This window comes from Bombus terrestris, chromosome 1, assembly GCF_910591885.1.
Source record: "Bombus terrestris chromosome 1, iyBomTerr1.2, whole genome shotgun sequence".
NCBI lineage: Eukaryota > Metazoa > Arthropoda > Insecta > Hymenoptera > Apidae > Bombus > Bombus terrestris.
In genome coordinates this window covers 2,880,902-2,906,788 of record NC_063269.1, presented here as the reverse complement: position 1 = coordinate 2,906,788, position 25,887 = coordinate 2,880,902, and the positions used below count along the sequence as shown (strand labels likewise).

Here is a 25,887-nt window from a genome sequence, read left to right as displayed (position 1 = left end):
CTTTCGGTAGCGTGTTTTCTCTGATAGAAAAATCAGAAAATTGTTGACGTATTTACGAAATTTCTTTCATTTTAACAAGAATTAATTACGCGAATTAATAACTTGGAAGTGTCGTTTATAACATTGTAAAATCGGTAGAATATAAATCTAAATTGTCTACTAAATAATATCTTACGAGATTAAATATACGATATACGTGTTTCGTTTAGACATCGCAGCTTCCATTAACGCAGCTAGTCTCTTCATCAGTCTACGAGAATCTTCTTTGCGTGATTCGCGAATTAAGAAATTTAAGAAACACGACTACAACGAGTTTCTTAGACGACAATGTAATTTTACTAGATTTGAAAATTATAAACGTCGATTCTGTTAATGCAAATTAAAGATCGATTTCATTCTATGTAAATAAAATCATTATAGATCCATTAATTTTATGATTAAAGCACGCTCTATCAATGATAATCGATCGTCCTAATAATTTTACACGTATTAATTATTTACCGTATTCTTTCAAATATTCTCAAATCTCGCTCAAGCTACCAATTATATTAAAGCGAATATCTGAAATCCACTTTTCGAGACTGGGATCGATGTTCCGAACACGGCGCGCATCGTTATTCATGGATTACCCAAATTACTTTCATCGATCCGATTAAATCAGTCTCCCTGGTGCGGTCCAGATTTCGTCGACAATTGCTCGCCACGATTTACGATCATTAATACCACAAACGATTTACCGAAAATCAGGAATCCACCCCGATACTTTCACGGATGATCCACGTTGGTTTTCCCAAATGTTCCACATATGTTCTGGCAATAACCATCGTCTCGTTAATCCTTCGTAAAGGGTAAGCGCAGAGAAAGGGATCTGCAACACTTTGCACTTGCCGTAGCAAAGGAGACTGCCCTCGAAAAGGAAAATGTTTGGCAAATAGGTCGTTCAAGCCTGTAGCGCTATGATGACCGTGACTCTCGACGAAATCGCACACAGAAAAGACCCCAATAGGCGTTGAGCAAAGTCATGAATGCAACCCCTGTAAGCTGTTAAAGGCGAGTTGCCCGAAGGGGGTTACGTGGGACGAAGGTGGCTTTTTGTATGGCACTTAGACACACAAAGACCAAACCTGTAGTTGGCTGGGTTTTGCGTAGGCGCGAGTAGGCGCTTCGTCCGATTTTCAGTGAATTAGATCGACGATTGCGCAAACGAGTCGAAGGGTCGCGATCTTCGGCAATCACGAACGTTGCACTTTTTCTTTTATAATGTTCAACTAGTTTTAAGAAATTTCTATAGAGGTAAATTGTGGTATAGAAGCAAAAAGAAAGAATGTCACGCTGAAATAGTTGGAAAAACAACAACTTGTTAGATTGATAAATACAAGTTTCCCGAAGATAAGTGAGAAATTTACGAAATTTCATAAACGATCATTTCTAGTGTATTTGATAGATAGTGTATTTGTATTTCAGAAATATATACCGTATAACTTAATTTTTAAATAACCAAATGTGGAATTTTAAACGAAAGAAAAATCACTTTAACATCGTTTTCGCGAAACGCGAATTAGAATTTCATTGATTCTAAATTTTATCGAATTAGACTTAATCGAATCGTTCGGAAGCCACAACGAAAAGATTCCGGAAATGATGTTAGGAATATTAATTTTTACATCGTCTCTGGAATTTATGGAATTTATTGGAAATTTTTTGGGCAATTTAAATTTTTTGGATAAATGGAGGCAGATCATTTATGTTACTATATAAAGAAATTAAAGAGTTTGTCTTCTGAGACTCGATTTGGCTCAATTTATTACTGGATGATACTGTACCTATTAAAAATCGGATATTCGGCGCGTCACTCGAGCTCGTTTCCACAGACGGAATCGAGCGAGTCCGCACCCCGTTACGAATTATGTATTTCGTTTCTTGCCGGATTCACCCTCGTGTTCCCGTACTCGCACGTTCGGGCCCGCGCCGATGCATCGCGAAATTGCATATGAGAGAAGCGAGAATGCAACGCGGGCATACGGAACAAGGCTATTTGCTTTACAAATCCGCCATCTACTCGAGACACAGGCGACGTTGAACGAGGCTTTTTTCCGTTTCATCGGCCATTTAATTAAGCAGGAATTGTTAATTTACCCCCGGAAGCGGCGTCGTTCCACGCGAAAATCCGCACTTCAACCCCCCGATGAACTCGCTCGAGTGTCGCACTTACGTCCTGTCGGAACCGCTGTATAACATTAAGAATAATCACGTGCACATGTGTAAATAACTATAAGTGCTCCGTGTCGAGTATATCGTCCTCAATTGCGATGTTTCGTTTGAATATTCTCCCTTTCCTACCTTTAAACTGTGGCCCTGCAGTTGATCAAAAGTTAATTACGAAATTCCTCCGCGAGAAGTTAATTAAACCCGGCCTAAGCAAGTTGAGCCAATTTTTTATTTCCCTGAAAAACTTTCCAACCTTTCGTTTTAAAAACTAATTGCACAATTGAAGCGATATAAGCGTCGCTAGGTGTCGCAAAATTTTTGCACATTTTTATGCAAGTCCGGCAAAGTATGGAAGGACAGTAAAGAAATTAGGCGTGAACATAAACGATTCGGACTACCTGCGGAAAGGGCATAAATAAATAAATACACCTACCCATAGAAGCTAATTTGAATCTCAGGAAAGACTAGAATCGAAATAAAAGAAGAAGATAGTAGATCTTAACCAAAAAGTGTTCTCGAACGATATTTCCTTACATAAATGAATTTATTACTTGTTACAGGTGATACATTGTTCCGGCTATCTAAGGTGTATCGTAGAAGGACCGGTAGGCTCGGAATACGAAGACGGCGCAGGTCGACACTGTATTCGAAAAGTTGGTCTACTAGCGGTGGGTCATTCTCTACCGGGACGTTGTCTCACAGAAGTGAAACTATATCAGAACATGTTCATGTTTCGTGCGTCGTTGGACTTGAAGTTAATCTTCGTGGACGCGAAGTAAGGAAGAAAATCAATCGTGTCAGACATTATTTCGGTGAATCACTTTTATTTGTCTGGTGGCTCGATCGAATTCGACCAACGGGAGAAGAAAAAAAAGGGGTGGGGAGGGGGGGAGAAACTCGACGAAACAACGAGCCAGATTATTTCTGTCGCAGTAATTACGGTACGGTGTTAAGTTGCGTCGTCGATATTTCGACGCCGGGGGAGAGAAGGGTCCTGCTCGGCGACCATTAAAATCAGTTTCGTGTTACCACGGTCTCGCTAGATATTTTTTCCCTTCCTTCCACTTTTTTTTATTCTTCCTATTTTTTTTTTTTTTTTTTTTTTTTTTTATTCGCGTCAAATAAATATCCCGCGCAGACAAGGCTATATCATACACGTATACACGTTTCAGTCGCGTGTACACGTTGGGAAATGAACACGTGACGGAGTATAAATACGGGGTAGGGCGATGGAACGCGGGATGAAATTTTATATCGCGCCCGGAAAATCGATCTCCATGGATGACGACGGTTATGTAAACCTCGAATTCGACTGGACTTTGGCAAATCCCGGCAAAAATAAATATATTCCTCTCTGAAATATTTGTAGCCAAAGGAAGACAGTATAGCGGATATTGTAAGGTGTTTTCATTCTTCTTCTTGCTGTTACAGTGTATCGCAACTGACTGGCTATGATCCACCGGATCTGATCGAGAAGACGCTGTATCACTATGTGCATGGTTGCGACATGATGCAGCTGAGGCATGCTCATGGAACCTGTAAGTATCGCAAACAATTTCTATCTTTTCATTCTCTAATTTCGTCTTCAAAGGCAGTAACCTATATTCGAATTGAAAGCAAACGCTGAAAATTTCATATTATTTTTACACGTTTGATATTCATGCTTACGACCAAATATTCCAAGTCCTATAGAATTACCGTTGTAAACGTTATGGACAAAGATGTTGAAAACTGATACGATAGACACACTGTAACAACTGTAACTATGAACGAGGCGAATAGTAAATAGGCGTCGATCGGAATAGGCCTTATTTCTCCTGACGCGTGTGTATTCGAAAGCGGTGTCAGAGGCGTCGGCGTGGTATCAGAGTGCTCGAAGAGGCTCTCGCAAGGCCAAAAGCAGCTGACGCTGCTTAACTCGGCGACGCCCTCGCTGACGAAATATCCTTTGATCTTTCTTAGCTCCCATCCTCCGCGAGTCGACTTTTCAGACGAAGCATCGGAGTATAACAGCATTTCCCTTTTTTCTCCTCCTCTTTCTTTGTCCCGTCTTGTGTCGCGCGCCAACACGTTAAAATCTAAGTATATGCATACGTATTACATACACGGTGTACATTATTGATTGAACAATGCTGCTATGGCGCTATGAGCAGAGTAGAAAAGAGAGGCTGGCCCGATGTGTATACGTGTCTAGATGTCTACGTATGTGTATATGTGTTCGCGCGCGCGCGCGCGTGTGTGTATTTGTGTGTGCGTGAACGTCAGCTCGAGGGTGAACGAGAAGGAAGAGAGGGGATAGAGGGGACAAAGGGTGGTAGAAGAGGGCAAGAGAGGAGGAGGCTGTTACTGCTATCACTGTTTGAACAGACTCGCAGTTTCACGAGCGCAACTCGAAGGGAGCCTGACATAATGCCACTAATGTCTGCGCCTGCGGATTGTACGATCGACGTTATGCTCGAAAATTTCCTTTCATCGATTCACGAAACAGCCTTTTCTAAAATATTCGACTATAAAAATGATTTTCTTCCGTTGAATCGTCGATCGACCAAGAAACATAATTGTAGATAGCAAAGTGATTCTCGAGATAACGATAAATCCAACGTGTTTTATTCTCCTTCTTTCTGTTCATAGTATTGTACAAGGGCCAAGTGATAACCAAGTACTACAGGTTTCTGACGAAATCAGGAGGATGGGTTTGGATGCAGTCGTACGTCACGATAGTGCACAATTCCCGAAGCTCCCGGCCTCATTGTATCGTGTCGGTCAACTACGTGTTGACGAAACCAGAGAACACGGACCTGTTGTTGAATTGCGAGCAAAAGTCCTACTGCTCCAACTCGAGCAATCCTCCCAACACCCCTCTATCGACACAGACCACCAGCGGAAGCATCAACGACCTGGACAATCACAGCCCCCGTTCACCGGCGTATCGAACCAGATCAAAAGAATCGCCTGATAACGATTACGCAAACGGTGCCACTTATCCTAGACCCGAGTACGTTGACCTGACGAATCACAATCATTATCTGTCGCCGTCTTATCAGCCGCAAAACGTAAACAGCAGCTCTCACGAAGACAATCTAAAATACAACTCCGACTGGTTTTACCAATATGGAGGTAAGGATGCTTTGAAGCAAAACTTTTAAATAGATATAAAGCTTTACGATCAAACATCGTTGTTATTGTCGTTATCGTTGTGTTTACGGACTGTAGTTTGTTAGAATATGAGAAGCATTTATCTCGAGAGAACAGAAAGTAAACTATGCCTGTAGGTGTATTTGACGATGAAGCTGAAGTACAGGAACAGTTAATTTCTTCCCAATGAAGATTAACTTTTGTAACAAACCTACTTAAATAATTTTGTTGGTTATAAAGAGTGCGTGCTCTTGTTTAAAAAGGAGACGGGATCTAATAGAAAGCCGAGATATCCACAATTCGAATTGCTTTGCAATTTCGGGGCTATTTACAATGTCGTTAAGCATTTTACGAGTAGAAAGTAAATCGACTATTAACGTCGACGTTCGAGCGTCACAAGATTTAAACGGTTTAAGATCAAAGAATAGTCATCAGGAGACTTTGGGCAACCTAAAACACGAGCAGTTAAACGTAGGAATCTATATCGTATGTTGTATCTATGCTGCTCTATTCTCTTGACGAGATAACGATGGTAAGGCGACCAGTTGATAGATCAGTACTCGAAATGAGGTCTGATCAGAATACCGTATGACAAACTAAAAGTGTTGGCTTTCTTAAAGAACGTTGACGCTCTATATACGAAACAACGAGCCTTCAGAGTTTACATTCAGTTTGTCGATACTAAGACTGATTAGTACGAGATCCACATTTCAAGTTAAAATTTGACGAAATCCGAGTCTTTGGATTGTTAAAGGAAGAGAAAACTAAGTCTATAAAATATTACCACGAAAGTTAAGTAAAAAGTCTAATCGAAATTAACCGATGAAATTAAGCCGTTTGCATAACGTAAAAGCTTATCTGTGTACCTGAAAAAGAGGGAAGTATGTGTACACAAGATCACTAACCGAATCACTATACCAAGAGATGCCTGATGAATTGCAATCGCCAATTAGAAATAGGTAAATGCACGGCGAAAAGGAAAAGGATCTTCAACCGATCTAGCTTGCGCTGCGTATAAATTCAAGTCACTGGCTGCAGCAAAAGTACCGATCACTGAGCCAACAATGACGGTTCCAATGCAACATCGGATCTCTACAAAAAACAAATGAACAATGACTTATGAACAGCTATCAACATATGACCCATGCGAAAATCGCTTGTAGTCGAGTTTCCGTCGAATCTATGGATATTATAATTGTGTAAGTCAAACTCTGAGTTAGCAATACCTTGGCATAATCAAGTTTCAACAAATACAGTTATCATATATGGCTCTGACAAAGAAGAAATAGTCAGCCTCAATGTGTTAAGTTTAGATCTTAAACCTCTACTTGAAATGCTGGAAATTTCCGACTTTGTTTAAGTTTGCCATCGGCAATAATGTTCGAGATCATCCTCTCGTGAATATCAGGTAGATAAAATGCTTTCTAACTTCTACCTGAAGATTTCATGAAAACCGTTCAGAAACTGAACGTTGCTAGGATCAAGCGACAAAGAGAGAGAGAGAGAGAGAGAGAGATCTGGATGAATTTTAATTGACAGGCGATTTGTGATTTAAAGATTGATCATCGTGCTGCCGATGACCAGTCCTGGCAACTATAATGAGACACACTGCCACAAGAAACCCAAGTCACTGAATTAACACTCTTGTAATACATCCCTTACAAATGTTCATAGTATCCAAGCGTATCTGAGATGCAATAATATAATAGATATAATATAATATAATACAATAAGTAGATGTAAGTAAAGAAACATAGCAACAGAAAAATATCGCAGACGGTAAAACGGTCGACTGACACTAAACCGGCTCGATTCGAAAGACAATACAAAAATACGACTGAGATTTTCGGCGAATGATGGAAAACTTGTTATATATATAATTAAAATATAGTAGATCTCCGTTTGTATGAACTCGATTTATTTGTAAGAGTTAGTGGCTGGTTAAACGAACTATGTATCCTATTACATCAACTCCAATTACATGTCTGCAATTGTAAACGATTTGTCCCTCGACAAATTCATGTAAACGGAATTCTACTACGAGGTATTGAATTTCAAATGAAAAAAGAAAAATGTTTCTTTCAGATATGCATCAAGACCCATTAGCTTCGGTATCGCAGCAACAGGAAGCGCAACATCCTCACCCTATGCATCACGCAAACTCCCCATCGAACCTGCAGCAACACAGTCCCCAAAACGCTCAACAGAAACACCAGCACTCCCCTCATCTACTAGATCATTCGACGCCTCCATCAAACCTGCCACAACCGCAGCCACAACCACAGACACAAGCTCAACAGCAGCAAGCACCACCGCAGCAGCAGCAACAACACAGTCCTCAAAGTAGCCAACAGAACAGACCTTACTCCACCTCGTCGAGTTCCTGTTGCAGCACAGACGCCATGGATACTCATTTACCGAATGCTCTGAGCGTATACTCCGTACCACACAGTTATCATCCTTACTATCATCACTACATGCCTGACTCGGCGCCATCTAATTTAAACGAAGTCGGTGGAGTGATCATGCACCCTAATAGCAATCTCAACAACGAGACTCACAATGCAACCGCAAGTACCAGTGCTTCCAGCAACGTTCAACATTACGAATCTTCGTACCAACCTCATTTGAGTCACTATAATACTAATAATAATCCCGCGAAGCATTCCTATCATCATCAAGAACCAACGCCAGCCAGTTATACCAGTGTGATCGTAGACTCGCAGCAATATAGTCCAAGCTCGGTGCAAGACCTGATTCACTATCAACATCATTACGAAGCACATCATCAGTTCGTTCACTGACACGAACTAGACGCGGCTTGCGCATAGCACGTCGATACCAACTGTAACCACGAGTCGTGCTATTGTGATACGTCCTCCAGTGGGACAAACAACGATTTCTTGCAAGAACGCTCGAATATCGATAATTCGAGGATAATGGTGAACGATGAGCGCGAACAGGTTGTTCAATGGAAGGCTAAGATTTGGTGCGTTCGACCATCGGAAATATGGAAGATTATTTCGGGCGGAGGATACAGTGAGAAATCGTGAACTCTAAGTGAAATCAGAATGTCGAGTGAATGACGAGGAAATATATAGTAGAAATATTGGGAATAATAAAAATGTCGCTGAATATACTGCCGAATTTGCGTAAGACTCTAACGAGAATAGCTGTACAGTTGATATATTTAAGAAGATGGTAATCGTTTAAGGATTTGCGATCCCGAAGGTTTATTGTATCGTATTGTAGCATATTGAATGACGATCTTTTATGAAATTTGCTGGTCATTAGGTCTCTTATACTTTATTCACATATCACTTAAGCTTCTTGTTTGAAGAATATACACCTTGTGGCAATTACGTTAAATAATTGCTTCGAGATTAATATAAGTTAAGCTTCGGATATTCTGTAGCGGGTGATTAGGTTCGTGTGGCAAATGCGATTTTCGTTTTGTAAGAATTGTAAGAACGCCTCTTAACATATCCATCTCTTTCTCTTTCATTCTTTAAGCGTTTATTTATACGTAAACCTATCTAATCGTTTGATCGCTAATGATGTTCGACAACATTAGCTAAGATAACAATTTCGATCGTGTATTTAATCAAGATTTTGATTCAAATGGTAACGAGATTCTTAATTGAACGGATTCATCGTAGAAAAAACAGACGGATTCAAGGAAATGTTCGAATCAGCCAAATTCGAGATAACATTAACGGGCGAAAAAGTTCGATCGAAACGGAAATTAAAATAACAGAAAAAGAAAAGAATTTCTGCGAATTACACGCTGGACGTGAACAGCTAAAATTCTTCTCAAACTCGAGACGCCTGAAGTGGAAAATAACGCGATCGTGTCTATGGACGAGTGATTTTATACGATTTAATTACGCGAAATGTTCTGTAAAAGTACTAACCCTAGCATTTATTCGCCAATAGGAAATTACAAGCGTGTAACTGTACATAAGGTGAAAAGTGAGGAGATCGGAGGTGATCCGAACGAGTAGCGCGAGATACATACTTAATTTGTAGACATGTACATTACATAGTCGTTCATAGCTGGTCGAAACTCTTATATATAAATACAGTAGATATTTCTTAGGTAGACCCGAAGACTGACCGGTGTTTGTACCAACCGACCAAAGAAACACACCCTCCTTCGTATTAGAAGAGAAAACAAAGGTACAAATATCACCGTTGTTATATCTTAATCCGCATTTATTTAAATATCGCGCGCATCCGCAAAACCCAATACTTAATAAATATGAGCATAGAGTATTCTGGCGATCCCAGTTACATCTTAATCATCGAAGTATTTTATTATCGAAATTCCATACTATAGTAACCTTAGGAGTTCCTCGTGGCCGTCACGTTAACACCACGAGGCTAAATCACATGTATAATACACGTGTACACATTGCCGATTGCGAACTACTATTATTTATAATCGATGTAAATTAAAGAATCGGAGCTACTGTTTGGTAGTTGGGGTGATGATCACCGTGTTGTACGATACGTTACTATTGTAACCGTTGTAAATATTGTAAAAGTGATAGCGCGCGCGCTGCATACCTATTGCGAGAAAAATATAATCGATATTTTCCTCTGATGATCTATCTTATTGCTGTTCTTTTTCTCTTATTTTCTTTTCGTACATAGATCCTCCTCTTTCGATCAATATATTTGTATTTAAATCTGCGTTTAAATCTACTTCAACGAATAAAAACTTCAAGTTTTGTTCTCTCTCGTCACGATTGGAATTATTGTATCTTGAAAGTAACGAGCAATTGAAATAAATCAATAAATGAATCGAGCTATTCTTGAAGCGAATTATTCGATGTTAGAAAGATAATAGAAGTGTTCCTGTTTTTTTCTTTTTTACAATTGATCAAACAAACTTTATTAAATGCGTTGAATAAATTCATTGCACGAAACTATAACTATAAATCATCGTTTTTCGGATAATTTGATATTTTACCGATGACGAACTTTCTCCTTTACTGTGGGAATTTCCCATGACGCTCAAACCTGTTTCCTATGGGTACCTGTGAAAAGTAAATAACATAACGGGCATGGTAACATATTTTTCCTTTTTACTAAATTCTTAGAAATTAAGTCGAAACATATGGACACCCCATGGATATTCCATGAAATATTTCAAACAAATGATTCGCATTCATCTTGGGTTCAAGATCATAAATCCTTCTTCTTCCACTTATAATTCACGGATAAAAGATATTTTCTGATGTTTAGAAAAAGGAGACTATTTATTCCTAACAAAAACAATGGCAATTTTCAAAATGCAACGATATAACACTATAAGATTACTAAAAAAAAAACAAATAAAGAAGATATTAAGAGAGACTGACGAAAGCTAATATTAAATTGTAAAAACTGCGAAAATATGAAATAAAATGTGAAACTATATGAATAAAACTTATATGAATAAAAATGTAAAACTATAAAAGAAAGTCTTTAAAAAGATGTACGAAGAATTTTTTAACCAAAGTTAAATATTTTACAATTTTATACAATTTTTCATGAAATCATACAATTTGTATCATCGAGGAAAACTCAGCATTCTGAAGAGGTCGTTGATTATCCCACGACAAAGGCGAAGGATCGGCTGGCAGCATCCGTTCCCGGATCCCCCCGAATGAAATAGAAGAAAACAACGATCCTGTTTTTCTCTGGCGTTCGCCCGATTGTCACTACACCGGCACGAACAATAAATTAATTGTGCCATGTACGATTCTTGGGTTAGCTTTCGGTGGTCGCGTGCTTGCCTGCATGGGGTCGCTCATGAAGGGAGGCACGTGCCTCTTTATAATCGCCGTCAGTCTCGGCTTCGCTATTAGAGTCTAAAAAGACAGGTTTCACGGGAGGAGTCACTAATTTTTCTATTCGAGAACAGAATCACACTGTGTTCGTACGATTTGAAAGTCGACTTGGCACTGTGAGAACTGGAGAAATTAAGAAATCTCTTTTGAGAAGCGTATTCGAAACTGCAATTCTGTAAGGACCGTGGATATAAAAAATTTCAAGCAAAATATTGAGAAATTTATCTTTGCCCGTAGCGTCACAAATTAAACAATTAATCAACTAAAGATATTACGTTTCTAATAAAATTATAATTAACTTGGAAGAATCCAATGACGAAATCTCACAGTGTCAATTTACGCAACTTTCGACAACTCTAAATCTACATATAATACATATCTATATATAAAACATATCGGAACATCTGTTGATACTTGATATAAATTGAATACTTTTCTCTGTTCTTAAATACTAATTATTTTGTTACGAATCTACGTATCAATCGAAACGTAACATTCATTGTATGTCACATAGATCGTAGATCCAAAAAGAACAACAGGATTAACCAAAGTAAAACTTGTTAGTCTTTTCCAATGAATGTAACGGGTAGGTATCGTGATACTTATAAACATCGATGTATCTCGTAACCAAGTGATTGCTTCGCAGATATCAATCAACAATCTGCACGTCATCGTACGTTACACGAAATCCACCCTTGCATGAAAATGATGGTATCGGGTGTTCGAGCAGGTCAGGTGAGCGATCGGTGGCATTTACACGATTCTGGCTCGACATGCGTGGACAGGTCCATGAATATACATCAGCCGTGAGATTGGTGTAACAAGGACACAGTGATTAAGGGTGTTCGCATTTACAAGGGTCGCTATTATCGAACGTGTACGATTGGAACAACGATCGCACGGAAGGAGGGCGAGCCGCGTGCGCCTCGTTAAATTCTTCGGCCAGCGAATCTGACGCAGTCACGATCCTGTGAAATTGCGCGATCACCCGACGCGACCCATTCCCGATGGCGACGTCCCGACGCTGACCGCGATTAAGCCGACGATCAGAGGAAGGAAGGTCGAAGGCGCCTTAATTTGACGAGAATCGAGAGACGTGTGATCGACATCGGCTACATGATCGTGAAAATCGGAGTTTCTTGTTCGACGTGTCGGAAACGTTTGAAACGTAACAATGAATAAAATGATGGTAATTTAAGTAGATGGATCAAATTTTTGTAGGATTATCCCGAACAAAGAGAGCGGCTTTTTTGTAGCTAATCGTTTTTAGAACGATAGAAAAATTAATGGATCTACTTAGGATAATTTATAGGATTTTTTAAATAGGTGACATACGATGCGAAGAATATTCGTTTTGTTTTTCTTTTCTTTTCTTCTTTTTATGTAGTAGAAAATCAAGATACCTGACAAGATGGTGAGATAAGAAGATTACGTATTTAATTGGACAGAGAATAAAAATCTAGGTTCGTGCGAAGCAAATGGAAATTGAAAATTCAATAATCGATTATATAGACGTTGACGACAGATTTCGAACGGATTACGTTTTCGACGACACGTGCAATGAGTCTTGTTATGTTTCGCTGGAAAACGAAAGAAAATATTGCACGTGGCGATCGAATGCACGAACAATAACATATGTCTCGTGACATGGTTTACGAGCGACACGACGAAACTGACCATAATCCAGTCCGATTAGGAGCATAAACGCGGATTCACGGGGTGCGGTTAAACTAAACACTCGACAAGTTGCGTGTTCCGGTGAAAGCACTTATATAGGTATATCCAAATAGAGAGGGTGTGATATTCCCTTATTATTAAGGGGGAGAGCTCTAGCAGCATACTCCGCTATAATCTTTATTTCAATCTCCACCCTAAACAAACACCATAAAGTTACAGTTCAATTCGAGAAATTATTTCGAAAATAAATTCTACATCGATTTAACTCTGCAGAAAGCTGCATACTACGTTATTATAGGTCCCTCTAGAAACGAAACTATAATCCAAATTTCGTTATAGCGACCATTACGACAGATTCTCGACGATATCTTAGGAGAAACTCGCGCAGTGAAATATTTCCCAAAGTATGGTAGCTGATCTCTGTAGTAGTATACCACCAATTAAGGATAGTTTCCATGCACGCAGAGTCGACAGGAGATGCGTGTAACGCATACAAGGAAAAACGGACCGTGTGCGCGTCTTGTAAATCTGGCATGTAGGTAAGGCCAGATGGCGCTTTCGCGGATACTCGTATACATATAGAAGCACGCAGTATACGCGCGAAACACACGCACACATAGAGAGATAGCAGAGCGTACGTACACGGGGGCGGTTGGGCCTGTGCGCAATCAAGGCGAAGGGGTGCTTTAGCAGAATCGCCCCACGGTTACCAAGGCGACGGCACGTAACGCCGCCCACAACCCTCAGGCTGTCTTGTCCGATGTGTTTGCTCGATGATTTTATACCAATTACGGCCTATCCCCATGCTATTGCCTACTCCCCGTAGCATCGTCTGTATCCCAACCTACATCCTCATCGCCACCCACATCGACGTTGTTGCGTATATCGGTCGGAAGGTGTTCCACTTCCGCTCTAAAAAGAGATACGCAAGTAACTACCTGATGCAACCACTTACGTATATGGAGTCGTAGATGTGCGCAGTTAACATACACCTGCGACCGTCTCATGACGCATCCTGTAGAAATCGTAGAATTTCTGCTTAGATGGTAAACATTCTGGAACCTTCGATAATTTATTTTTGGTTCTTCTAAACTTTTGTTTTCTGCTCGTAAAAACATTTGTTTCATTCTAAATGACGTTAAGATGTCAACAATATGAGTCACTGTTGTTAAGTGTCAAACCTGACTACTATAGTGCCCCCTGGTTGTCGATACAGATTTTATTAATCGATTCTTTTCGCGATTCGAGTGGGAGGTAAGTATGTATCGGTGGGCCTCGAGGGATCGGAATACCGGAGTGGTGTTCAATTTCTGAGGTGATACCGGATCGCAAGGGAATAATTACCGGGACACACACGTTGCACGAGAGTTAAGTGGACATTAATGGAAATGCACGGTAAGAGGATTACGTGCGATTGGATGATAAATATAATGTATAATTTATTGATGAAATTCAATCCTAAATAGGAAGATATGTAATGCTTTTTGTATAAAATCGAATTTAATGGAGTCACGTGCGATATTTTTCCATGATTTTGTAAACATACAATCGAAAATATTAATTCGCTAAGGGAAAGCACTTAATAGCTTTTTATGTACTTATTAAAATGAACAATGTCAGATTTGGATTACTTTCGATTAAAAATTACAGATATAAAATGGTAATGAATAGACAAAATAAGGAACGCAACAGTGTTTATTATGATTATTATACGTTACGAACATAATAGACGCTATTTTATGTAAAGGATCTTTGGAATTCAATCACTAATAACTACGTACTAGAAACGAAAAATAAACGACTGAAAGAAGAAAAAGACGAAAGCGAAATAGTGGAGAAATGTAGACAATTCTAGTAATAATTTAAATTGAATTATGCGATAGATTGCAATACATTATATTTACATCTATTCTGATTTTTTATTCTTATCATCGTGAGCAAATTCCCTGAGTGACTAATGCGTATAGCGTAATCTATCGGTAATCGAATGTACTATTTCGAGATAGCTGAATTTTTAGCGAGACATTATCATTTATAGATAAAAAAATTGATAGATAAATCTATACGTTTATACATCGTTCGTATTATTTTCCATTAACTATTCATAAAAAATACGTTTCTACTTCTAATTTGATCATTTTATAACAAAAGCGATATTATATATAGTTAAATATATATATACATAAATGAATTTTATGGCAGATGGTAATTAAACTCAAATGTAACAGAACAACGCCTCTGTTAACATTCGTAGACATTCGTACTTAACATTCGATACAAGAGTATAATTAATTAATAACACCAAATTAATCCATTTTTTGTAGTTTCCAAAGTCACGCACTCGATGAATTGTTTATACTTATGGTTTTATGTCAAAATTTTGACCGTGCCTCGAGATAAGTGCCAGATTGATCCCTCTTCATTCTGTAATCATCGTCAATGTTTTCGGAACCGCTATACATCGAAAATCCTCGACGCGATAGCAATTCTCCTGGCACAATTGTAGGATTCGTGTAACAATAGTCCGCTATCATGTTCTGTCTGTTCGGATGATTGAACCTGAACAATTTTTGTCAATTTAATAACATAAATATTGCTGGATGCGAAAAAAGATAATATAAAAGTAATTATAATTTTATTCGAGAGATATATCAAATATAATTTAGAAGCAAGTCTATTTTAGAAAGTCGGGAAAATAATTATAAAAAAAGGAGTCTGGTCGCGTGCAAGAAGTTTTAATTCCCGTATCCATTTCACATTCTTTTACCAAGATAAGCTAAACAATCGTGTCGCGCGCAGCAAAGATACGGTATCACGGTACTGAGTCACGAATTAATATTTCTTTTCGCTCGCACGTCTCCGTAAAACCGCGATTCGCCAATCATATTTGAACGTTTAGAATCTTGCGTAAATCTTACATGATTTATTCGGATTCCTAGTTCGTCGAGAACGTGGCCCGTCCCAAAAAAACGAAACGTTGGCTATGTCACTAAATATCCATCGAGTTCAATCAGAAAACCCGTTCAATTAAAATACATTTAATTTAAATTATTCAACAAGCAAAGCCTACTGTACATTTAATTCAGTTCTTTTTTTCTTTTTTCCATTTAAGCAAAGCTCGACAGCGTTTAAATACAAAAAATTAAAAGCAGAAATCGGGAATGGATTTTGCACACACCAACGAAGAGAAAGAAAGTGCTACCTTTCGCAAGAAAGTACTCACCCATCTTTCGATAATCGATTCACTTTGACAAACAGTACGAACACTAAAACGAAGAGCAGCAACAGAGCACCGCCAACAATACCGGCTGCTATAGCAAGATACAGCAACAAGTCATCGGTTTCCTGGAAAATCGAACATCTAACTTTAGACCTGTACTGATAAGAAATTTCATCATTTCGTCAGCGGTATCTATTTTAAAAAATTCCGAAGTATCGCTTTTAGTAGTTTATCTAGTAATATGATAGTTTGTTTTAAGGGGAAAATTTCTTAAAGCAATAGCCAACCGAATGAACGATCGACCGAACGTATAACGAATTCCTCTTTGCGTGAAAGACTCTCGCGGTTCGAAATGTGCCAATAGAGCGAGGGCGTAACAAAGATGGACATAGTGAGAATGCAAGAATGTGAAAGAATCTTTGTCACGCACGGTTGCTTTGCACTTCCTCGAGGCGTTATTTCGCAACCTGCGTTTAACGCGTCAGATGTCAAGACGCCATAAAACTTGATAAACATATTGGATGCAAACAGGAAGTTTATGAATCGCGGATACGTTCCGCCATATGAAACGTTCGAGGCGGCATGAATGAAGTGATGCATATGCTGTCACCGAATGGTATTATTCTACGCTGAATACAGTAGAATTGTAAATGTTCGCAGTGAATCACTTTCATCGCATAATTCCAGTGATTCTTCTTGCGCCAGTTCAACCTTGAAAATACATAGTTGCATCTCTAATAGGGAACTGCTCGAGTGGTTGTAATTAGTATTACAAAACAAGCTTTATTACAAGTCCGTGATTAGCCTTGTTTCATGTGAAATTTCACGGAGCGTTAATGCATGGGTGATAAGGAACAATGATTGTTTAATTTAATTAGCTATCTATGAACACAAAGTCATATTAAACAGTGTTTTATAGTTCCATCGAAACGATAATTAATCACGGAACAATTACTAGGAATGAGTCGGTAAATGAGCAGTCTTCTAATCATTGTAATTGTAAGACGAGCGGTAACCTTGATATATATGTATACTTGTATTAAAATGAAACTATGTCGCACGGTTTGTACATATTAGCTGAAACACGATTTTTGGGTAGAGCCTGTGACATTCTGACCTTAGGATTATTATAGAAATAATCCATAGGGAAAGTAGAATTACGTGTACTTACCATGGTAAATATATTATAAACGGAGTAAAAGTGACACGGGATCTGCCTGGAGACAATACTGAACTGACGCACACACAATCAAGATATACGATATCAACGCGTTATCGTGATCGATGCGATATCTGCGAAAATCTGGTGGTATTGTAAAATTCTCTTTCGGCGAAATCCTTTGCTGTTCGTACAAGATATTTAAAAATATTATGTACAAGGGGCTACAACACAGTAGAGAAGGCAAAACTCAATGTCACCGATTATTTTTTCGCGAAACACAGCTAACGAGCCATAATTGTTCACGAAAAGCATGTTCAAAACGAAGAATGAATTTCTCGTGGTAAAAATCGGACGGCGTCATGGTGAAAACATGGAAGAGATAGCAGGATAATAACACAGTTGAAACTTTCAATTACAAGATGGATTGTTTCACTAAGCCACGGACTTCTCTCAACGCCGACGCAAAACTCTATCGTTGCTCGATAGAGAAAAGGTATGTAGCTAGGTAAATAAACACTAATATACGATCGCGAACGAATACGAGAGTGAAGTAAAGTGTGTAACAGAGCCAGCAAAGCAATGCTGAATGCTGATAAACCCCTCCAGCCTACGGAAGGTGTACGTGTACACACGTGTGCGCGCGGCTGACTTTGCAAGGGCATCCGTGTCTTCCGCGTCTTCCTCTCAAGTCCCTACGTATTACAGCACGCACGTATTTACGTGGGTATCGTTCAATTTTTACATCGCAATCAAACGTCGATCTACCTCTCGAGACACGTAACACAAAAGAACGGCATACGTGAACAATGATCGTTTACTGAATACACCTGTCTGTGGAAACAATTATGTAAACATTATGGACGCAACTAACCCTTTCTAACACATTTGCAACCGACAACTTCACCGATCTCACGATAAAATGCTACAAGTTTTTAAAGATAAACATAAGAATTTGAAGTTCCCTTTTAAACATCATACATTATATTATTCATTACTATTAATTGAAATAATTACAGGAAATTTCCTTTTTTCAGAATCATGGGAATTGATTTTCTTAAGCTTGCAGTAACCATAAGAAGAAATAGTAATACGTTAGCGGTCGTTAATGTGTTATTATATATAAGATTTTCCTGTTTTGGTATTTTATGTTTCATCTTCAACATTTAACGATGACTATGAAAATTATTTTCCTATTGATTTCTAAATTAGGTTGAATTGTTTGAACAATCCTTTGTTATGATACAAAAAGATCATGTTTTTAAAAATAATTTTTATTTTCATTCTTTTTAATCAGGTAATCAAAATATTTTCATATCTACACTGATTGTTATTTTTTTTTTAATTTTTACAAATATTTATTTCTAATGAATGCAATTGAAGAATATATAACGTATTAAAAAAATATATGTACATATTATCAATATAAAAATGAGATTACACGTCCATTTATATATACATACATACAGTTAGTCAACTATTTTATAATATCTATACAACATCAATTAATGTTTCATTATCCAGAGACTTAGATTCATGCACAGATGATACCATTAACCATTGCAGCACATGAGGAAGCATCATACTCATACTTAAGTATAGATAATATGGAATGGGTCGCGTAGAACCAATAGGACAAAACCATAAGCCTCTTCTTGTACCATCTCTTATATGATGGCTTAAAAAACTTGCCAATATTATCCATGAATAGTAGCTGAGCTTTGGATAATTAAATACACTTGAGTAGAAACTTAGCATGATCCATATTGTTATAGGAAGAGTGGTGCAATGAAAGAATGGTCGTTTTTCTAAATGTGTAGCATCCTGTAAAAAGAAATAACAAAATTTAAATCTCAAACGTCATTGTCACAAATTACAAAAGGTTATGATGTTGCTTACACTTAACTTCCAACTGCATGCTGCGATAAAATGATCCACATCAATAAAAGACGACAAACAAAAGCTCCAGAAAATACTCGAAAAATTTTGGGCAAGAGACTTCTTTGACAAATTTAAGATAACTGCCCAAGTAAGCCCACCGACAATTGCGTGAGTGACATTGTCAAAAATCGCGCGTGTCGCAGCAGTCTTTCCATGTTTTAAACCTTGATCACCAATGAACGAACAGATACCTATAGCACCAGTCAGCACTACCCGTGAAAGAGTTTCTCTTTTTCCAAGAAACATTACAACAAGACTTTTAAAAATTATGTTAAATTCCTTTTTATTAAATCCTTTGTTTAAAAAGTGACGCGAAAATTACGGTGCAAACATTATCCCGCCATTTTGAATGATCAATGCTTCGATATAGTATATACACGATACACGTATAAGTACAATATCTCTCATTATACTATATTTCGACTAAATTTCTAGTTAACGAATCTAACATATTTCAAAATAAAATTTACATTAATCAAACGGTTGCACTGATCGCATTTATAATTCTTTATTATATATTGTCTGATGATTTATTTTATGATTATTTAAATTTTATCTTGAGGTAAAAATTTTTTAAATGATATCGGATATGGGTCCATGCGGGATACTTCTTTGACTGGGGTGACATCGATCGAAATAAACTACACTAACATTCGAACTTTACTATCGAAAGTACACTAGTTTCGTAAATTGTATTCTAGTGAAACAAAGTAAAAGAATACGATCATTTTCACTGGCACTACACGCTACATTCACTTATCACAATGGTAAATGGCCATTTTGTTTTTAATTAAAAATTGTTTCGAATATACGTTGTTTTGAAAATCGTGTACATATATCATATGGCATTTGTTCTGAGCGAGTGTCATAACGGTTTAATTCATCGAGGTGTTGCGTGGTTTGTTAAGCATGTGTTGTTGGAATATCCTTAAACTGTTTAATAAATAATAGTTGCAGGGTATCGTAAAGTAGTTGAATAAAGATAAGTCGGTAATAAAAATGTCGAATTTCAAGGTAATACTAATTCTATACGACTTCTTTAATAGTGATGGCGGCTCGATGTTTTTGTAGTGCTATTGATTCAAATTGTTTGAGTATCGCGTGTATACTTGAACTTACGAATATGATATAAATTTTAATATTCATTGTTTTTAAAATATTTATTTCAGCCACCTGATTCTAAAAGAGAGGAATTCAGAAAATATCTGGAAAGAGCAGGCGTCATGGATGCTCTTACAAAGGTGCTTGTGTCTTTATACGAAGAACCAGAAAAACCTGATGATGCTTTAGAGTATCCTTTTAATATATGAGTGGTTGAATAGGTTTATGTCATGAAAAAACCAGTAGTTACTTGTATGTTTGATGTGCAATATATTTCCTCAATTGTATCGTAGATACATTCGTCAAAATTTAGGAGGTATCACGGAAGTTGACATTGAAGTACAAACATTAAAGAAAGAACTGGAAGAAGCTAAAGCCAAGATCACAGAGTTAAAGGCAAAATTGGTGAAATATGAAGCAGATGAAGGAGCAGAATAATTTAACCACAAAGTTTTAGACAATAATAGAATACTAGTCCGTGCTGGACATTGACTTTTACAAGAAAGTCAGACTGACTATGTGCCTTAAAATAGATTTAGAAAATCACTTTCTAAGACAATTTAAAACATAAGATAAATTAAGTTTGACTCTTGCAAATTCCATTAGTCATAAGTCTATTTCTTAATCATGTTCATAAAGCTATATAATGATACTTTTTATATTTCTTTTTTAACCAAATTAAACGTGGTTACATAGAACATAGTTCATAATCAAAGTATACAAGCAGGATGATAAATTAGAAAGTAATGTTCAAATTAAATTTTGATTTATGTGATATTTCAAATAATAAACATAATGTATTATTTTGTTTTTTTATAAAAGTTGTATATTTTGTTGCAAAAGTATTAAAATATAAACTTAATTAAGTTTAATATAATAAATATGGTAATAGATCTTTAAGTACACAAAACAACATTATTAAGTTAGAATTCAGATGTATTTGTGACAATATACATAAATATTGGTGTATCTAGCTTAAAACCTAAATGTGTAGTATTTGAGTCCTTTATTCCATTGACAGTTTCCAACGGTACTTTTTATTCCCAGGTTCTTTACTTTTGACAATGTAAATAACCTTAAAAAAAAGGAAAGAAAAGAGAGAATTAAGACTATTATATATTATTAAAAAGTAAACAATAAATATATATATAATAAATAATAACACATGTGAATTCGTTCGATATTTATTTCATCTGTATAATTACCCTTCGAGTTTTAGGCATTTGTTGTGTGCAAATTGAATTTATTAAAAAAAGACAGCCTTCATGTTGGTTTAGCAGCTTGCCTGCGTTTTACTTCCCAATTATAAATGCGTGCCATATTAACTTCTGTTGTAGTAAATTGATCTCTTACAAAATCTAAATCATGTTCAACATAACCTAGATTTCTCTTCGCTGCTTCAATATTTTTTGTTAACATTTCTTGAGCGTCGTCTAAAGTATATTCTAACATAACATTAGCTCCTAACCACAAGCACACTTTATCAGTAGGAGGAATAACAGCCTTTGCATAAACTTGTTCCGATAGTAAAAATTGTGTCTCTAATTCTTTGCTCTTGTTCTTCTCTTGCTGCAATTTTTTAATCATTTCTAACGATCGCTCTAGATCTGGAATCTGAGCTTTCAGACGTCTCCTTTTATTGAATAAATTATATTCCATAAATTTATATTTCCCATGGCTCTCATCCAACATCTGCAGTACTTTGTCCGCAGATTCATTTTCAGGTCTTGCCATAAAAGCGTCGACATCGTCCTACGTTTAAAATATTTTACATGAAATAAAAATACGTGTATTTTTCGAGTTCAAACATCGTGTCTCTTTTGTGACCATATACGGTTAGCGTACCGAGAAAGTGTGTATATCCCATGTATTTTTATAATTTACGCAAATAAGCAAAGATTCATTTAACAAATAGAGAGATTAAAAAATGTTTATTACTGTTTTTTTTTAATGAAAATTTCATAGAATTTATTTCATAGAATTTCATAAAAATGATTAATAGCCATGAGGATTACTTCTTTGTAAAAATATTCTTCGTAATACAATATAATATAAATACATGGAATTTACATATCGGTATCAATTTCATAACAATATAATATGTAAATCTTTTGTTAGAATAATATACTTACTACAAATTCGGCCTCCGGTATTCCTGCGTACGACTTTTTCTCTTTATCCAGCCCAACGTCCGCTTTATTTTCACCGTCCTCCATCTTGAATTGCCATATAAATTTTCATGACATACGACAGGTTTACATGAAGATTCCTAATATAATACGAACCTCCATTTTAGTTACAAATTTAACGAATAAATAATCACAGAGTATTTTATATATTATATTCAGTATAAAAGTTTATTGACAAATATAAGTTAAATATAGTTTCCTGTAAAATATACACATACATATATATAAGTATGCGTTACACACATCTAAATCGAAGCTGGAGGCTAAGAGATGGTGCCCTCTTCTGGTAAGCTGAGATATGAGATACTATCTATGTATTATTTATTCTATGTTGGTAGTAATTACAAACTCCATGTATGTACACACAAAATTGGAGTAAAGAATTTTCCAATAAAAAAGCTAAGTAACACACGAAGCATCGATAAGTAGCATAGGCACTCGCAAAACAAAATTTTCAAAGAACAACAAAATGCGTAAGATAAAATAAATGTATATATAAATAGGGTCGTTAATATTAGCCTGTCACGATAAAAATATACGTTATCAAATTACGATAAGTTTTCGAATATTATATTGTAAATAAGTATCGCGTATAATTGAAACAGCGGGGAACAAGCGAATGAGTACTAGAAATATAGGTGTTACTTTCGATCACGTGTTACAGAAGTATTGAATCGCAATTAATTTCCGATAAAGATAACAATTATCTTTAGGAAGCATTGGAGGCCACATGGGATTGGTTACATCGAACTTTGTTCCGTAGATGTTTGCATGTTTTATATTAATTACGAATTATTACTTTAATCGTAAAAATTTCTTTCTTTTGTATGTAAACTACGTGTAAATTGGCAGCAATCTGAAGTAACTTTATATAGATATTCAATAATATACACATATCAGGGGTCAGCATAACACGGACAAAATATTTTCTAAGAACTTTTTATTCTATATTTTATTATCAGCACGTTCTGATCGTTAAAAATCTTTTTCCTAATAAATGACGAGTCAAACACCAGTGAATATATAAGAAAAAATTACAAACCACAATGAACTCTCATCTTTTGCTTCCTTTTTAAAAATATGAAATTTGAAGTACGAAATATAACAATTAGGCGTACAATAATTTTTTATTTTCACTCCATGCATATGTAAAGAGATATTCTCAAGAAAATTTAAAAATATTTTTATTGTTACATGGAAGATCGTCTTTTTATTTCTCGTACAACACCAAAAATTTTCGTCCTTTTCGTAGCTGTCTTTTTCTGGCCCGTTCTTCTAACGTATGGCCGGGTAGAATCTAAATTATCCGTGCACCCGCACCCCGTATATCAAAGCACGGACAGACAAACCGACACTACATGTACGATTGACGCGGGGCGCATTCCTCCTCTTTGATACACTTTATTGGTCTAATAGAGCCGAATTGTTGCCGTATCGTGTAAAGCAGGGTAAGCATCGAGCTAGTCGTCTAGACATCTTTCAAGAAGCTTCTCCTTTTGTACGATAATCGTGTTGCATGTAAAACAAACGATGGACCACGAGCACGTGTGAATTAGGTCGCACTTGATACACATCGGGAAACATGGTTTTCTGTAATCACTTTGTTAATAAATCTCCGTTAAACAAAGTAAATATTTCTCTAAAATCGTTACTCCTACTAGGAAATTATATTAAAATATCGTTTGTTTCAAGATTTACATCTGCTGTTTCTAGTTTTCAGAATTATAATTTATCAACTCATTTAAAAAGAAACAAACACGACTGGAGATTACGTGAAATTATTTTGTAATTTCATCCTTTTAATCCCTCGATTTTGTATTATCGTTTACCAATTTTATCGCAACCTTCGGATCATCGAGACAATGTTTTGCTCTTGATCGAGCTAAATTGGTTCTAATCGCGTGGCGAAGTAACGAGGTCTGTATCTACAGTTGCAGAATAATGTCAACTTTCTCGTTGAGCACGAGCGTAGGATTAGCAGGCTAGGACAGATTAAGGATGTAACATTTGTTGTAGGCGCATAGATCACGATGATGACCCGTAACGAGTACGTGTCGAGCGACAGGGCGATCATATGGGTACGGGGTACACCAAACAGGAGTGATCCGAGTGAGCGAGTGACTGAGTGAGTTGGAGGTCGGAGGAGTATATTGGCCATTTCCGCAGGAAGCCCTAGGTAACCTGTAACCGCCATTGAGGTTGGAGCTAACGTGCCACAGATCGCTGTCGTTTCATAACAAACTGTTCTGAATTCGCTTGCTTATAATCTCGTCGCGTTAATCGATTGGTCTTTGCTTTCCAGTGTAGAACCTGAATCTTTCCTTTGAATTTTCATTTCCTCCATTTGACGGCAATAACGTGCCTTATAAAGTCTCAATTAGTATATCAAAGTAAGTAACATCGATACTTCCTTCTGAGTAGTCCAAGTATCGTATCTCGTTGTCGATTATGCTCGTACTTTTAAACGGTGGACGATCAAGAAATAGCTCGAGCCTAATGGACGTCGACGAAGAAAAATAATCGTACTTCTTTCAAATATGCTAGATATTACATACTTTGTTTCGTTTGCGTTACATGACGTACCTAAGGAAAGAATTTCAGCGACTTCTGGAATCGCTGCTGCCGAGGAACGGGCAAAAAGACGAAGAGGATGAAGAGGAGCGGCAACGACTGCGATATTATAAATTACCTTATAAAATACAGTACAATGTAGTACATGAAATATCGCATTCATCTATGAATTGAAAGGGTTTCTTTCATTCTTTCGTGTTCGATGTGACACAATGTTTACGAGACACAGCGCTAACGCGAACGAAGGTGAATCGAAGTCCTCTGCGATCGAATAGATATGCGTACGCGTCGAAGAATGGATCACTTTCGGGTCATCGAAAAGAAAAGCCCAATGCGTCGCTCCGTGACTGGCAATGGTAATACAACATAATACATAGGCTGACTCTTGTCATCCGCAGATTTAATCTGTCGAAATGACTCATCGTTTTGACTTGGCTACGATGAACAAAGACTGAGAAACAACATTGGACAAAACAAGCGCCTGTTTATCCATTAAAGAAAATTACATTGTTGCATAACGATAATTACAAGGAAAATTTGTATTTTCTTTTGTATGAAAATGTGGAACGAGTTTCGAGTTAACATCGTCATCCCCTTCGGGTATATCGTCCATAAAAGACGTTCCTTTCTGAGGGTGTCAAAACGAAGCGTTTGTGTACAGAAATATTTAGAAAGGACGCATTCCTCGTGAAAACGTCAATATAGTTAGTATTTGCTCCAAGCTGGGCTTCGAATTTGCTTTGTACCATCCGACCATAATACGCGGCTCAACCTAATACGACAGAAGAGGATGGTTGATTTAACGAAGTGATCTTCGGTTAATGTGTAGTTTGAATTCAATCCGATGTT

At 37.0% G+C, this 25,887-nt stretch overlaps 5 protein-coding genes and 2 long non-coding RNA genes across 12 annotated transcripts in view; 3 read left to right on the top strand and 4 right to left on the bottom strand.

Annotated features, from left to right (window-relative positions):
- LOC100648501 (single-minded homolog 2) overlaps positions 1-10,153 on the top strand; it is a 31,600-nt gene extending 21,447 nt beyond the window's left edge. For all 4 annotated transcript variants that reach the window (XM_048406883.1, XM_012320744.3, XM_048406881.1 and 1 more), the window contains 4 exons: positions 2,769-2,983; positions 3,640-3,746; positions 4,840-5,325; positions 7,429-10,153. In XM_048406883.1, coding sequence (XP_048262840.1) covers positions 2,769-2,983; positions 3,640-3,746; positions 4,840-5,325; positions 7,429-8,147 — 1,527 coding nt within the window. In that variant the 3' untranslated portion in view covers positions 8,148-10,153. The remainder of the gene's footprint in view (positions 1-2,768; positions 2,984-3,639; positions 3,747-4,839; positions 5,326-7,428) is intronic.
- A 666-nt stretch (positions 10,154-10,819) lies between these two features.
- On the bottom strand, positions 10,820-14,043 carry LOC125385341. The gene is made up of 2 exons (XR_007224462.1): positions 13,848-14,043; positions 10,820-13,769 (listed from the first exon to the last, which is right to left on the bottom strand). It is a non-coding gene; the product is annotated as an uncharacterized LOC125385341 (long non-coding RNA).
- A 7-nt stretch (positions 14,044-14,050) lies between these two features.
- On the top strand, positions 14,051-17,249 carry LOC125385342. Its single transcript, XR_007224463.1, has 3 exons — positions 14,051-14,252; positions 15,970-16,265; positions 16,337-17,249. It is a non-coding gene; the product is annotated as an uncharacterized LOC125385342 (long non-coding RNA).
- On the bottom strand, positions 14,535-17,386 carry LOC100648386. Its single transcript, XM_003392941.4, has 3 exons — positions 17,249-17,386; positions 16,081-16,202; positions 14,535-15,416 (listed from the first exon to the last, which is right to left on the bottom strand). Exons 1-3 carry the CDS (start codon positions 17,249-17,251, stop codon positions 15,230-15,232), a joined length of 312 nt encoding a protein of 103 aa, XP_003392989.1. The 5' UTR covers positions 17,252-17,386; the 3' UTR covers positions 14,535-15,229.
- Positions 17,387-18,630: 1,244 nt separating this feature from the next.
- On the bottom strand, positions 18,631-19,577 carry LOC100648269 (transmembrane protein 267). Of its 2 annotated transcripts, none has more exons than XM_003392940.4 (2): positions 19,136-19,577; positions 18,631-19,060 (listed from the first exon to the last, which is right to left on the bottom strand). In XM_003392940.4, exons 1-2 carry the CDS (start codon positions 19,421-19,423, stop codon positions 18,728-18,730), a joined length of 621 nt encoding a protein of 206 aa, XP_003392988.2. In that variant the 5' UTR covers positions 19,424-19,577; the 3' UTR covers positions 18,631-18,727. The 2 variants fall into 2 exon arrangements, with proteins under 2 accessions (XP_003392988.2, XP_012176079.2); XM_012320689.3 differs by having other exon boundaries at positions 19,142-19,575.
- A 3-nt stretch (positions 19,578-19,580) lies between these two features.
- Positions 19,581-21,259, top strand: LOC100648155 (c-Myc-binding protein). 2 transcript variants are annotated; one of them, XM_012320706.3, is made up of 3 exons: positions 19,581-19,944; positions 20,347-20,468; positions 20,572-21,259. In XM_012320706.3, the coding sequence occupies exons 1-3, from the start codon at positions 19,942-19,944 to the stop codon at positions 20,714-20,716; spliced, it is 270 nt and encodes an 89-aa protein (XP_012176096.1). In that variant the 5' UTR covers positions 19,581-19,941; the 3' UTR covers positions 20,717-21,259. The 2 variants fall into 2 exon arrangements, with proteins under 2 accessions (XP_012176096.1, XP_003392987.1); XM_003392939.4 differs by lacking the exon at positions 19,581-19,944 and adding an exon at positions 19,953-20,191.
- On the bottom strand, positions 21,197-22,566 carry LOC100647952 (prefoldin subunit 3). The gene is made up of 3 exons (XM_003392937.4): positions 22,411-22,566; positions 21,484-22,030; positions 21,197-21,353 (listed from the first exon to the last, which is right to left on the bottom strand). The coding sequence occupies exons 1-2, from the start codon at positions 22,492-22,494 to the stop codon at positions 21,542-21,544; spliced, it is 573 nt and encodes a 190-aa protein (XP_003392985.2). The 5' UTR covers positions 22,495-22,566; the 3' UTR covers positions 21,197-21,353; positions 21,484-21,541.
- Between the last annotated feature and the right edge of the window lie 3,321 nt (positions 22,567-25,887).